Below are 13904 nucleotides of genomic sequence, written 5' to 3' on the forward strand. Positions count from 1 at the left end.
CTAGGTAGTTTATTTGTTCATTGTGCAATTATAAACCTCAATCAGAGGGTCTTTGGCTGTGGCATCATTTTTATTTTTCTGAACTGTAACTGGACTGAGAAGGAATGTTACTATTTCTGTCTTATATGTGAAGATAGTGGCTAAAATATATTTTCTCTCCAACTCATTTTCCTATTCAGCCTTCTTTAAACTTTTTACGCCTTATGCTGAGGAAAGGAGGGATTGATAACTATGTTTATGTACATACATAAATATAGGTGATATATGTCTTATTGCCCCAAGTAGATTTGATTGTAAACTCCTTGAAAACAGGAAAGTATCTGATGCATCATTACTTTTGATACTGTAACTAAAACAGTGTATCCGACCTATAATGTACTCAATATATATATATATTGATTTGTTAAATTGACAGTACTGATAACTGTTCCTCATAGTATGTGAACAATACTTAATATGAATAGTTTCATGTCTTTATAGAAAATAACCTATTGTATTGCTTAACTTGAAAATATAGTTAAAAAGATAGAAACCACTTTGGCCAGAGTCTTCTGCATACACCAAGTGAGATGCTTGGCGTGGCTATTAGTAGCTTGCTTCCTGACACCCTGGGCAGATATCTGAGCTCTGATGACACTTTTTGGCCCTCACAGGAAGTGGTTGAAGCCATTGATCGCAGTGCCTTCATCAACTCTGACCTGCCTATCATCATATCGATTGAGAACCACTGTTCATTGCCTCAGCAACGAAAAATGGCAGAAATTTTCAAGGTAAGGTATCAGCTAAGTGACAGGACGGTGGCTTGGTCCTTGTGTTGTTTGACTGTTGTCGAGCTTAATTTGGGACCACCGTGGACCACACCACAGCTGGACCTCAGCTGTGAAACATGTATGGTTAGATCCCTCAGACCTGAGAAATGGGGATGCCCCTGTGAGCTTGGGGCTCTCTCTTGAGAGGTTCATCTTCTCAGCTAGTGATTGAAGCATTCTTCTGTGGTCTTCTGGCAATTTCTAGAAAGCCTTCAGAGGTAAAAGAAGACCAACTCTCCAACACTTTTGGAATCACAAATCAGGGGTGCCAGGATGTCATCTGTCAGTTATATATAGAAAAGTTGAAAATATTTAAGGGCAAAGAATTCAAATCTTCTTGTGGCCCAACTTCAGATACAGAGATCCATGTTGGCAAAGAGGTTAGACTGGCCACAACAATTGCTGTTAGCACCCAGCTCTTCCTTATGCGAAGAAACTATAATGCAAACAGATTTAAAGGCAAATACTCCAGTATACTTTCCCCTTCTTCCACTGGTAGAGGCATTTGGAGGGAGGGGCATGGAGAGAAGTAAATGTTCCCAAATACAAAACTAATGCCAACAAAACTAATCAGCCTTTCATATTACCTTTTATTTGCCATCATTTAGAATGATGGTCTCTAAACTTTTTTTTAATAATGTTATTTATTTATTTATTTTGTGTGCCAGTTTTTCTCCAGTCACAGCGAGTGGGGTCTACTCTCCAGTTGCAGTGGCTTCTCATTGCGGTGGCTTTGCTTTTTGCAGAGCACAGGCTCTAGGGCACAAGGGCATCAGTAGATTAGGTCTGTGGGCTCAATAGTTTCAGCTCCCGGGCTCTAGAGCATGACTCAATAATTGTGTCACATGGGCTTAGTTTCTCTGAGGCATGTGGAGTCTTCCCGACCCAGGAAGCAGACTCACATCTACATTGCAGGTGGATTCTTTACCACTGAGCCACCAGAGAAACCCTCTAAACTTTTTTGATTGCATACCTCTATCAGTAAAATACACCATGTATTCCTATTGTGTATATTGACTTATTCATAAATTACATACATATCCTACTCATTAACATATTTCATATATTAACTAAAACATGCAAAAATAAAATATAAAAGAGGATAACAGAAAGGATGAAAGTAAAGAATAGCATTTTAATGCTATTATTTAATGATACAAAAACCTTTTGCTATCATAAAAAATTAGGACTATTTATTTATTATCTAAATTTTTAGTGGGAACAATGTGATTGAATACACCTCATTATTTTTGAAACTTTTGTGATCGCTGACTTGCATGTCTGGTTTTAAGTTTAGTTTATTATTTCAGTATTTGTCTTTAATAGCTATAGTAGCTGATAAAGATGCCTTACAAAGATACCTGTATACAGATGGAAAAATGTTGTCATTAACTGCACTTTTTAAATCACAGTACTCATTTCTCAATTCCATTAATGAGGCAAAGGTTCTTATTGGAATTTGGCTAGAGGGTTTGTATGTAAAGGTCTTACCTTTATATACTTTTATATTTTGGGGCTTCCCTGGTGGCTCAGATAGTAAAGAATCTGCCTGCAATGTAGGAGATGCGAGTTTAATCCCTGGGTCAGGAAGATCCCCTGGAGAAGGGAATTGTGACCCACTCCAGTATTCTTTCCTGGAGAAGTCCATGGACAGAGGAGCCTGGCAGGGGTTGCAAAAAGTCAGACACAACTGAGCAACTAACACTTTCACTTTTATATTTTTAACAGATGAGTTCAAACTCCACTAACATCCTTTATTTAGAGGATTTTGTAACCATTAGAAAATGTTTCTAAGTTTTTTGACTGTGTATACATGAGTGTTTATGTTAAAATACATTGTTTCGTATAACAAAATCATATCACAATAGAAATATCTTTAGACATCTGTCTTTACTCTTTCCAGAACACAAATTTTATCTAAAAAGCAACTGCTTTCTCAATCAGTGTTAAAATGTTACACTTATCATACAGGAACAGACTAATAGTGATTTTATAATCATCATCATTTGGTAACAAAGTGCAGCACAGAAAAAGTCAGAAATTTTAGGATACTTTTAATTTTAAAGAAAATTGCATAACTCAGAATACTCCTTTGACTAAGTGGGCTTCACTGGTGGCTCAGACGGTAAAGAGTCTGCCTGCAGACCCAGGTTCGATCCCTGGGTCAGGAATATCCCCTGGAGAAGGAAACGACAACCCACTCCAGTATCCTTGCCTGGGAAATTCCATTTACGGAGCCTGGCCGGCCACAGTCCACGGGGTAGCAAAGAGTCAGACACGACTGAGTGACTTCACTTTCTTTGACTAAGTGCATTTTCCTTATATAAATTGTGAGCTTCTGTATGTTGTAAAGGATTTTCATAATCACTTTTCATCTAATTACAAAATATTTTAAAGAAAAATCTTTTTGTGAAATTAACCACAGTGGTCACCATGGCACCCAAACTGTGATCATCTCAATAAGCGGGTACCAAACAAAGATGTGAGGGACACACCTTTGGTCCCTCTGCATCAGTGGAGATCCCCCGCCAGTCCTCCAGGGACCTTTATAAACAGCCCCTGACATAGACTGAGGGTCCCATTTTCAGTCTGTACATTAAGCACTAATAATCTTCCATTTTTGTCCTGTTTTCATTAAAAAAAAAAGAGAGACTAGAAATAGAAACTACCATATTTTCTACCTCACCCCAGGGGGTCATCCTGTACCTTCCCCCACACCCACCTCCTTGGGGGACACAAATGTCCCTTTGGAGACCAGTGCTCAGGAGACCTTTGTGAGAATGGCGTCTGCGGTTCTTTATACCAAATGGTGACAAATTCTCCCTGTTATTTTTCATTTTGTCCCAACTTCCCACCTTCTTCAAGGTTTGTATCCTGTGACCTCTTGCCCACACCTGGAACAGTCCATATTCTACAAACCACATCCTCTGACTGAATCTCTTTTTCTTCTTTTGTACATCAGACCCCAGAGTATTTTCCTAAACAGTTAGAGCTGCCCTCTGGAGAGTGGCCTAAAACCCTCTTCCTGGTTTCTAACTACCTCGCTTCTTTCCGCTAAGAAACTATGCAGAGGGATGGGGACACATGGATACAACTTCTTTCCTAGTTCCTCTTCCTGGGATTTTTAGAAGAATTCCATTGGGCTGAAATATCTAGCCAAGTGATTCAAATATAGACAAAAGTCATTGATGGTGTGTTTTCCTTTATTGTTTTAGACTGTGTTTGGAGAAAAACTGGTGGCTAAATTCTTATTTGAGAGTGATTTCTCAGATGATCCAATGCTCCCCTCACCTGATCAACTCAGAAGGAAAGTGCTTCTCAAAAATAAGAAATTAAAAGCCCATCAGACACCGGTGGATATCTTAAAGCAAAAGGTATGCTCTTGTTAAAGAGGTTACAGGGATGCTGCGTGCCCAGAACAAAGAAATTGATGTCATTCTAAACTTTCAGCCAGGTAACCAGTTTATGGAGATTCCCTTTCCTTGAAAGATATATTTTAGTTTTGGCTTTTATTTTAATAGACTGATAAATACTCTCTTCCCACTCACCTAAAATTTTATTTTGAAAAATTGATATAGAATGAACCTTATTATTTAATTTATTTTGGGCAGAATAATGTGTGACCTTTATCTCTGGACCTGGGCTTCACAATTCTCAATCTCTCCGTGGTCACTGGAGTCCCCTTTAGAAAGAGTCCCTGCCCCTGTGGAGCACTTGAACATGGGGTTGTGACCCCTGAGGTCAGTAGTAGACCTGTAGTAGCAGCAGCTCTGTGGTCCCAGCCCTGTGGAAGTTGGCACAGTGTATCACTGTGGTATGTGGACCCCAAGGCACTTCTGTATCTGCCTCACTCATGACATCTATACTCAGAGCACCCCAAACTTGCCTGCATAGGAAGGCCCTCTGCCCAAGGATCTGTGAAAAAGTTCAGATCCAGGACCAGTGAGTCCATATGCCAGGTTGCACTTACTCATTGCACAGAATGACAGCTGCCAAAATTATTTGCCCTATTTAGGAGGGCACTGTTGGCCCGAAACACCACTATTGAAACTTACCACAGCCAAGAGTTGCTGCGTAAACCTCAGCCCCCAACAGGAGGAGAATAGTATTTATTTTGTATAAATATATAATAGATAACATAAATTATATACAAATGTAACTTACAAAAACCACACTTGTCAAATAAATCAGCCCAGTCAGACTTACATTTGATCATAAAAGGTCTGGCTTTATTTTTTTATTTGCATAAACATTATATTATCATCCCTCTGATGAACATCTTACTTCTGAATTTTAATTCCAAGGTAGATGGATAGACAGACAGAGGAAAGGAAGGGAAGAAGGCAGATAGATAGATGATATAGAGACACAGATAGATGATAGACAAGACATGAAACCTTGAATGTGTTTACTGCCTGGATGAAATAAGATGCCCTCTTCTTTTGTTTCTTAAGACTCTCTCAGGAGCTCTGCATTCTCAAATGTTCTTTTTACTGCCTGGAATGGTTTTTCACTCATCTCCTGTATCACTGTAAGATTGTTGCTTGATCAGTGAGAGTTCTGCTTGATTTTTGTAAAGTGAGACGAACAATCATGAAGAGAAGGTGGGAAGGGAAAATTAGCCAACCACAAGCTTGTTCTCAGGCAAGCCTGTTTTTAAGAGTGCCCAAACATGTTGAAAAATCTTGAGTCTGGAGATTGGTTTCTTTTAAAGATCCAAACCTGCATGTTCCTAGAAGTCTTCATGTACCCTGGAGGTACACATTGCCCAATTTGACCGTCATGCACAACTCTGGGCCAAGAGTTGCAAAAGCAGCCACCTTCAGGGGCCAACCAGGAAACATAAACATTAGAGCCAGCTGGATATGTAACAGTTGGGAAGTGGCGAGGAGGGCAAAGGAGTGCACATGGCTTCATGAATGAGCAACCCTAATTAAAAATTCTTAAAACACTACATCAGCCAAACAAGTCTGGTCTGGAGGTGAAGTCAGCGCTAAGTGTCACCAGTTTGAGACCTTTACTAAGTCTGCCTTTGTGCAGATCTGCTCTCCCCAAAGCTGCTGCATTTACTTGGGTTCCAGAAGCCATGAGACCTACACAGATGGGCTTTGTTTTGAAGCTGTTTGACTAAAATGTTAGCATGTGTATGCTTATGCCTGGCCCTCCTCAAATTCTGCAGCAGAAACTGACTCCCCAACATAAAAGGCACTTTTTCTTTGGCAGCGCTGTTCCTCCACTCTGCTTTCTTTATCCAGAAACTACTGCCCACATCTCAGTGCCAAGCAGATGCAGCTGCCCTCTGCTCTATGGTCTTCAAGACATAGTTGGATGTTCTTGTAGCTGCTGCCTTTCCTGTTCTTTGCACATTTGCAGTGACTTACACAGTGTCCATTCCACTAATGAATAGATGGTGTTGTTGCAAAAGTCTTCTGTATGTGGAGCCCGAATCTTCCTTCCTGTTCCTCCTACTCTTTGGCACAACTTTCCTCTGCAGCTGCACAGACTAATTGCACATCTTGAAAGCCAGCGTGTGTCTTCTCACCAGCTTTTCTCTTCTCCAAGCTAAACGTTCCTGTTGTGTCAACAGTGCCTCACAGGATATGACTCTTCCATTAATACTATTTTGATATTCTTACATTTGTGGATATGCTTGAATTTGTCCATCTTAAAACCTGATTTCCAGAACTAAGTCCATGCTCAGGGTCTGTCAACTCATGAACAGTGTAAGCATCACCTCTCTTAATCTGAGATTTATACCTCAGTTAATACAACCTCAGACTGTTCTCGCTATTTTAATTCTTTAACACCTACCAGGCCCATGTTGAGTTTGTGGAAAACAAACAGTTCAGTTGTTTTCACAGGACTAAACTTATGTCTAGTCTCCCCATATTTCCAGGTTTACAATTAATGTTAACCTTCCGCATAGCAGGAGCCTCACATTTATCACTATTAAATTTGCTCTTCTTGGTTTGAGTATGTTATTACAGCATATAAGGTTCCCTGTGGGTTTTAACATTAGTCATCCAATGTATTTATTAGCAGTTTTCCAAACTGGGCCTTCGCCCAGATTGCCCTTGAGCCAGACGGCCCAGTGGAGAGCCCTGTGGCACTTCTTGCAGGACCTCCCTGGAGTTTAGGTGATTATCCCTCCTGTCTGGTTCTCTGTTCTCTGAAACCCATATTTCTGCAGAATCTGGTTCATCTTCTTTCTTTATAGAATAGAAATTGAGGCCTAGCCATCTATGGGATTTTCTCCAAACCTCGCAGCTCATAGTGGCAGAGGCAGGATTCTTATTCAGGTCTTTAGGAAAGACCTTGTCAAGGGCAGTCCAGAAGTCGGGATACATTGATAAGAACCAATGGGGCAGGGACTTCCCTGGTGGTCTAGTTGTTAAGACTCTGCACTTCCAATGCAGGAGGACTGAGTAGTTCGATCCCCTGGTAAGGGAACTAGATCCCATATGCCACTAGATCACATATGCTGCATGCTGCAGCTAAGACCCAGTGCAGTCAAATAAAGAAAGAAAGAATCACTGGGGCACTTTCAAAGACACAGAGTCTTAGGTCCCAAATCTGCCTAACTAAATCAGAATTGCCATCTGTATGTCTTCTTTGGAGAAATGTCTGTTTGGTTCTTTGGCCCACTTTTTGATTGGGTCTTTTATTTTTCTGGAATTGAGCTGCAGGAGTTGCTTGTATATTTTTGAAATTAATTCTTTGTTGCTTTGTTTGCTATTATTTTCTCCCATTCTGAAGGCTATCTTTTCACCTTGCTTATAGTTTCCTTTGTTGTGCAGAAGTTTTTAATTTTAATTAGGTCCCATTTGTTTATTTCGCTTTTATTCCCAATATCCTGGGAGGTGGGTCATAGAGGATCCTGCTATGGTTTATGTCGGAGAGTGTTTTGCCTATGTTTTCCTCTAGGAGTTTAACAGTTTCTAAACAGTCATTTCTCCAAAGAAGACATACAGATGGCTAACAGACACATGAAAAGATGCTCAACATCACTCATTATCAGAGAAATGCAGATCCAAACCACAATGAGGTACCATTTCACGCTAGTCAGAATGGCTGCTATCCAAAAGTCTACAAGCAATAAATGCTGGAGAGGGTATGGAGAAAAGGTAACCCTCTTACACTGTTGGTGGGAATGCAAACTAGTACAGCCACTGTGGAGAACAGTGTGGAGATTCCATAAAAAACTGGAAAAAGAACTCCCATACAACCCAGCAATGCCACTGCTGGGCATACACACTGAGGAAACCAGAATTGAAAGAGATACATGTACCCCAGTGTTCGTCGCAGCACTGTTTATAATAGCAAGGACATGGAAGCAACCTAGACGTCCATCAGCAGATGAATGGATAAGAAAGCTGTGGTGCATATACACAATGGAATATTATTCAGCCATTAAAAAGAATACATTTGAATCAGTTCTAATGAGGTGGATGAAACTGGAGCCTATTATACAGAGAGAAGTAAGCCAGAAAGAAAAACACCAATACAATATACTAACACATATATATGGAATTTAGAAAGAAGGTAATGATAACCCTCTATGCAAGACAGCAAAAGAGACACAGATGTATTGAACAGTCTTTTGGACTCTGTAGGAGAGGGGAAGGGTGGGATGATATGGGAGAATGGCATTGAAACATGTAAAATATCATATGTGAAACGAATTGCCAGTCCAGGTTTGATGCATGATACAGGGTGCTCAGGGCTGGTGCACAGGGATGACCCAGAGGGATGGGATGGGGAGGGAGGTGGGAGGGGGGTTCAGGATGGGGAACACATGTACACTCACGGCAGATTCAAGTCAATGTATGACAAAACCAATACAATATTGTAAAGTAAAAAATAATTAATTTTAAAAAAAGTATTGCCATAAGGAAGACCTGGTAATCTGTTTACTTAAAAATAATGTTTACCATCCTGAAAGCTGGAAAATGCTGCTTATCTGTTATTTCCCACAAAGTGAGTTACCTTACCCAAAAGCTCTAAACAGGTTACTGTATGGGAGATTTTTTTCTTAGTAAACTCGTTCTACTTCTTTCTAGTCACCTCTTTATTTTCTGTGTTCTCACAACCAAATAATCCATTCGGAGACTTTGTCAGGTATCACCTTGACATTTCCTGCCATTTGACTTCCACAACTTACTTCTTCCTCCTTTTGGAAAAATTGGGACAATGTAATCCCATTATCAATGTTTTAAGCACAGTTCCAGACACCTGTGATTTTCCAGGGAGTTCCCTGGTGGCTCAGATGGAAAAGAACCTGCCTGCAATGCAGGAGACCCAGGTTCAATCCCTGGGTTGGGAAGATGCCCTGGAGAATGGAATTGGCTACCCATGCCAGTATTCTTGCCTGGAGAATTCCATGGATAGAGGAGCCTGGCAAGCTACAGTCCATGGGGTTGCAAAAAGTTGGACATGACTGAGTGACTAACATGTTGACAGTCATATTGTCAAGGCTTTTCAGTTGCCTGACAGGTTGTGGGTCCAGACCTGAGTTCACATGGGGCTGAGTGATGCATGCCTAGAGCTCCAGTGTGCTCAGAACCATCCCTAACTTAGAGCTTCTGAGCATTCAGAGAACTCATCCTCAGCAAGGATAGATTGACTCACAGCCGGATTTCTGAACCCTTGGTCTTCTGAACTCCAACTTGCTAGACTCAGACAATTCACTCTCAGTGCCAGGTGCTGTGCTAGGGGCTGGAGGAACAAAGCCAGTGAGACATGGCTCCTGCCTGGGCCCATCTGAGCCAGTCTCTTCACCTGATCCCTACCTCTGACCCTCTGACCTATATCTGAATGGCTTTTATCAAGGGCTGAGATCCTGTTCTTCTGTCCTAAAAGAAGTAGGATATTGCAAAGAATGAGGAAGTCAGCTCTTGACTGTCATTGGGCCACCCATCCCATACTTCCTGCACTGGGGGAAGTATCTGCAAGTTGATGGGACCTTGACACTTCGCTTTCTGATACCTGGTGGTGAAACTTTGAATGGCAGCTCTCCCCTTCCTGGTTCTCCCAACTTTCTGCCCGGGGGGAGGTGGTGGGGTGGGGTGGGGTTGATGGGGGTGGAGGGTGCTTCCCAGCTCTTGGCACTGCCATTCATGATACTTGGCTCCACCCTGCGTGCTTACTGTTTGGAGGCTATTTGCTTATACAGGACAGATAGACTTGCTTCTGTGGCTCACTTGTGCCTGGAGCATATTTCCCAAAGTTTGAAAGAACACTAATCCTATGAGACACTCTGGAAAAAAAAAAAAATTCCCAGTTAAATAAGCGTGGGAAATGCTTCACTGGAGATCTTTGTAGAACCGTGATGCCCTTTAGCATATTTAATGAAGGCTCTGAGAAACTCTGTAGTAGGAATGTGTTTTAGTTTCTGTAAGATGTTGTTTTTAAACTTCCATTGTGTTGTGTGGTTACTGTAATTGTCATATTTTTATATAACAGCTATTAACACCCATGGAGCTAGTGTTCCATAAAAATTTTGAGCTTAGGCCATGTTCAGTTATCTGGAGTGGACTGCATTGTAAAAGATTTATCTGGATATCAAGATAGCCTAAATCCTATCTTCCTTATGTATATATTTTATTATAAATACAATATAATCGCATTTCAGGAAGTTTAAGGAAGAACTATTGTAAAATACACTTAATTCCAAAGCCAAACACAACCTGTATCACAGGGATTCTTAACCTTAACAGTATCTATGGATAGAATTCAGGAGGCCCATGAAGTTAGATGAAAACAAAATTCATTTTTTTCTTTTTTGGCCACACCACGCAACTTGCAGGATCTTATTAATAGTTCCCCAACCAGGGATTGAACTCATGCTCCTTGCAGTGGAAGCACAGACTCCTTATCACTTGGGCCTCCAGAGAATTCCTGGAAAAAAAAAATTACATCTTAATTTTCACTAACCTGTAGCTAAAATTTAGCCTTTCCTCTGATTGTAAATATAAGAAACACACCAGAATAAAGTTGGCAGTATATGTCTTTGTCAGCAATAGAAATCACAGGTTTTTCATATTATATCAGAGTTGCTGCCATTATCTCCAAGAATTATTTATGCTCATCACTATTTCACAGGCATCACATGACCTACCATTATATATTTTTCACTGTGTTAATAAAGAAGCATATATTCCTATAGCACTGATTTGTCTTTTTAACATTTGATAACTTTAGTCAACATTCCTTTTTTCCTTTGTAATCTTATATATTTTATTCTATGCATTTAAAATATTCTGAGAAGGGATTTTTCTCACCACACTGCCCAAGGGATCTGTGCCTGCTGTATTAACATTTAAAATCTAGCCTTTAATGGATAACATTTTATATAATTATAATCATTATATAGAGACATAAAGGTATTAATGTATAGTTATTAAATAAAGGATATAGAATTATACATATTTGCATAAATACATATATATGTATATACTCACATAGATGTATATACTTATACTTACAAGTATATATATGTATATACTTGCATGCCTTGTTTCCTCTATTGTTGGACTTTTAGGTTGCTTCCTGTTTTTAATTCACACAAATAACTTTGCCTGTATTTTGGACTATTTCCTTATGCTAGGCTCCCAGATTTATATTTATTCTTGTGTCCTGTGTTATTCTCTCACAGTAATTCTACTCAAATGTAGAGGCACATGACCTTCCTGATAGCACACATCAAGTTTCCAGAAGCTTCTAAGCCTATTTTGTTAATCTGACTGATGGTTCAGATAAAAACTTTTTTGAAAAGTTGATAAAACTTTATTTGTTGAAAAAAACTTTACATTGTTCAAAGAATTTTATTTGAATCAACTATTCTTTCTTCCCATCCATAGGAATTCTAACATTTCTCTCAATGTCAAAGACCTTTTTTTTTTTTTTTTAAAGACCTTTTTTTAGATAGTATTTTAAGAAGCGGGGAACAGTTTTTTAGCAGAGATTTTCTTTTTCAAAATGGGTGGGCTGACTTACTTCCTCATCATTCAGGATTGATGGTTCTCTGAAGCACCCAGATTTCTCCTGGGAAGGAGGGAAGTAGTCCTAGGGGACCTGGATTCCAATTCCTTGTGATAGTTTCCTAAAAGTTCCTGGATTCTTCCTGCAAAGATGTTAACATTTGCCTAAGTATTGATGTCGTATTTTAAGTTAATGTTATGCTGGGAAGGGTTGGGGGCGGGAGGAGAAGGGGACGACCGAGAATTAGATGGCTGGATGACATCACCGACTCTGTGGACATGAGTTTGAGTGAACTCCGGGAGTTGGTGATGGACAGGGAGGCCTGGCGTGCTGTGATTCATGGGGTCGCGGAGAGATGGACACGACTGAGCGACTGAACTGAACTGAACTGAAAGTTTTGGGGATTTTTTCCCCAGATGATCAAAATAGGTTAAGCCACTTTTTAGGACTATGGTACGCATTGGGTAGTCCTTTTGAAAACTATTAATGAAAGTTTAGTAGCTGGGTATCTGCAGCCTTTAATTATTGATGTCTTACAGGCTCATCAGCTAGCATCCATGCAAGCTCAGGCTTATAACGGTAGCAGTGCCAACTCCCCACCTGCTAATAATGAGGAAGAGGAAGATGAAGAGGATGAATATGATTATGATTATGAATCCCTCTCTGATGGTAAGAGAGCCAACACGACGCTGTACTAAGGGAAGCACACTTGGATGGTTTTTCTGCTGGGTTTTTTGTGTCTTTTTTTTTTTTCCAAAATAAGTTTGGCACTCCTAGACAAACAATACAGATTGTTGTAATATTATCCAAGAGTTTCTAGAGTCCTATCACTTAGCAAGGAGGACCAAGCAAGGAAAGGGATTCTGTCAGCCACTAGAGCCATTACTAAAGGAAAGAAGAGGATGTGGAAAGCAGCACAGGAGTTGTTCCTAAACTGGTTTCTAGAGGAGGAGGTAGAATTACAGCAGAGACACCACATTCTTACCCTTTCAGTATCTGGCGTGTCTGATGCTCTTGGTGGAACTTGTAGACTGTGGTTAAATCTTTTCTGTCTCCTGAATCACCTGCAGGGGGCAGCATCGAGTTCCCATGCTTCTCTCTGCTTTCACTTGCTTTTCAAGAGCCTGGGAAAAAATGAAGCATCATTCCCCTTCTGCACTCGACCCCCTACCCTGGTTCTCACATTACTAAGCCAACCAGACATTTCCTTCTGGCCCCACCAAAAAGATAAAACAACATGGGTGAAGACTAATGGTGCACTACAAAAAAGTCACAGGAATGTTATTACCTACTCCTGTTTTACAGGTGAAGGGGTCTTCTTACAAGAGAATTAGGTTTCAGGTGTATTTCATCTGGACTAAATTCATATCTCTGCTAGAGATTACAAAATGCTTCCTCAGGTACCAGTGCTGATGACAGATTGTTTTAATTTGGCAACATCTGAAAGACAAATATGTAGTCATAAAAAAATTGCCAAAGTTCATGTTTACTTAAACATTTAAATGTAGACTACATTACTTCTCATTGTTTTGTTAATGTGTAGATATACCCAGACCTGCAACCATTTACCACTTACATTAAGACTGCAGCCAAGGGACGTCCATGGAAGTCCAGTAGCTGGAACTTTGTCTTCAATTGCAGAGCATGCAGGTTCCATCCCTGGTCAGGAAGCTGGGATCCCACATGCCTCTCGGTGACATGGAACAGAGGCAGTGCTGTATCAAATTTACTAAAGACTGAAAATGGCCTACATCAAAAAAATCTTTAAAAAAAATATGACAGCCAAGCCTCCTCCAAATATCCGCTTCTCATGCAGCATGATTGTCTAGTCATGTTTCCATGAGCCTCCATCATGGTCAGCAGCTACAGTCTAATCTGTTTATGCCCCCAAATATAATACTAGTCTCTGTCCACTTAATAACTGTCCTTAGTAGTAGTTGATTGCTTCATGTGCTCACTCTGTCGTGTCTGGCTCTTTGTGATCCCAGAACTGTAGCCAGCCAGGCTCCTCTATCCATGGTGATTCTCCAGGCAAGAATACTAGAGTGGGTTACCATGCCCTCCTCCAGGGGATCTTCCCAACCCAGGGATCAAACCCAGGTCTTTGGGTGGATT

General features: G+C 40.4%; 1 protein-coding gene and 1 long non-coding RNA gene across 4 annotated transcripts in view; one reads left to right on the plus strand and one right to left on the minus strand.

The window, feature by feature from the left end:
* Positions 1–13904, plus strand: part of PLCE1 (phospholipase C epsilon 1) — a 390353-nt gene that overhangs the window by 337678 nt on the left and 38771 nt on the right. For all 3 annotated transcript variants that reach the window (XM_055425048.2, XM_088842145.1, XM_055425050.2), the window contains exons 18-20: positions 654–770; positions 4025–4183; positions 12329–12458. In XM_055425048.2, the coding sequence (XP_055281023.2) occupies positions 654–770; positions 4025–4183; positions 12329–12458 (406 nt within the window). The remainder of the gene's footprint in view (positions 1–653; positions 771–4024; positions 4184–12328; positions 12459–13904) is intronic.
* On the minus strand, positions 10350–13660 carry LOC129555527 (uncharacterized). The gene is made up of 5 exons (XR_008685775.2): positions 13366–13660; positions 13078–13229; positions 12775–12913; positions 11805–11931; positions 10350–10706 (listed from the first exon to the last, which is right to left on the minus strand). It is a non-coding gene; the product is annotated as an uncharacterized LOC129555527 (long non-coding RNA).

The sequence above is a fragment of the Moschus berezovskii genome, chromosome 12 (assembly GCF_049115385.1).
Source record: "Moschus berezovskii isolate FMDL1 chromosome 12, NW_MosBer_1.0, whole genome shotgun sequence".
Classification (NCBI taxonomy): domain Eukaryota; kingdom Metazoa; phylum Chordata; class Mammalia; order Artiodactyla; family Moschidae; genus Moschus; species Moschus berezovskii.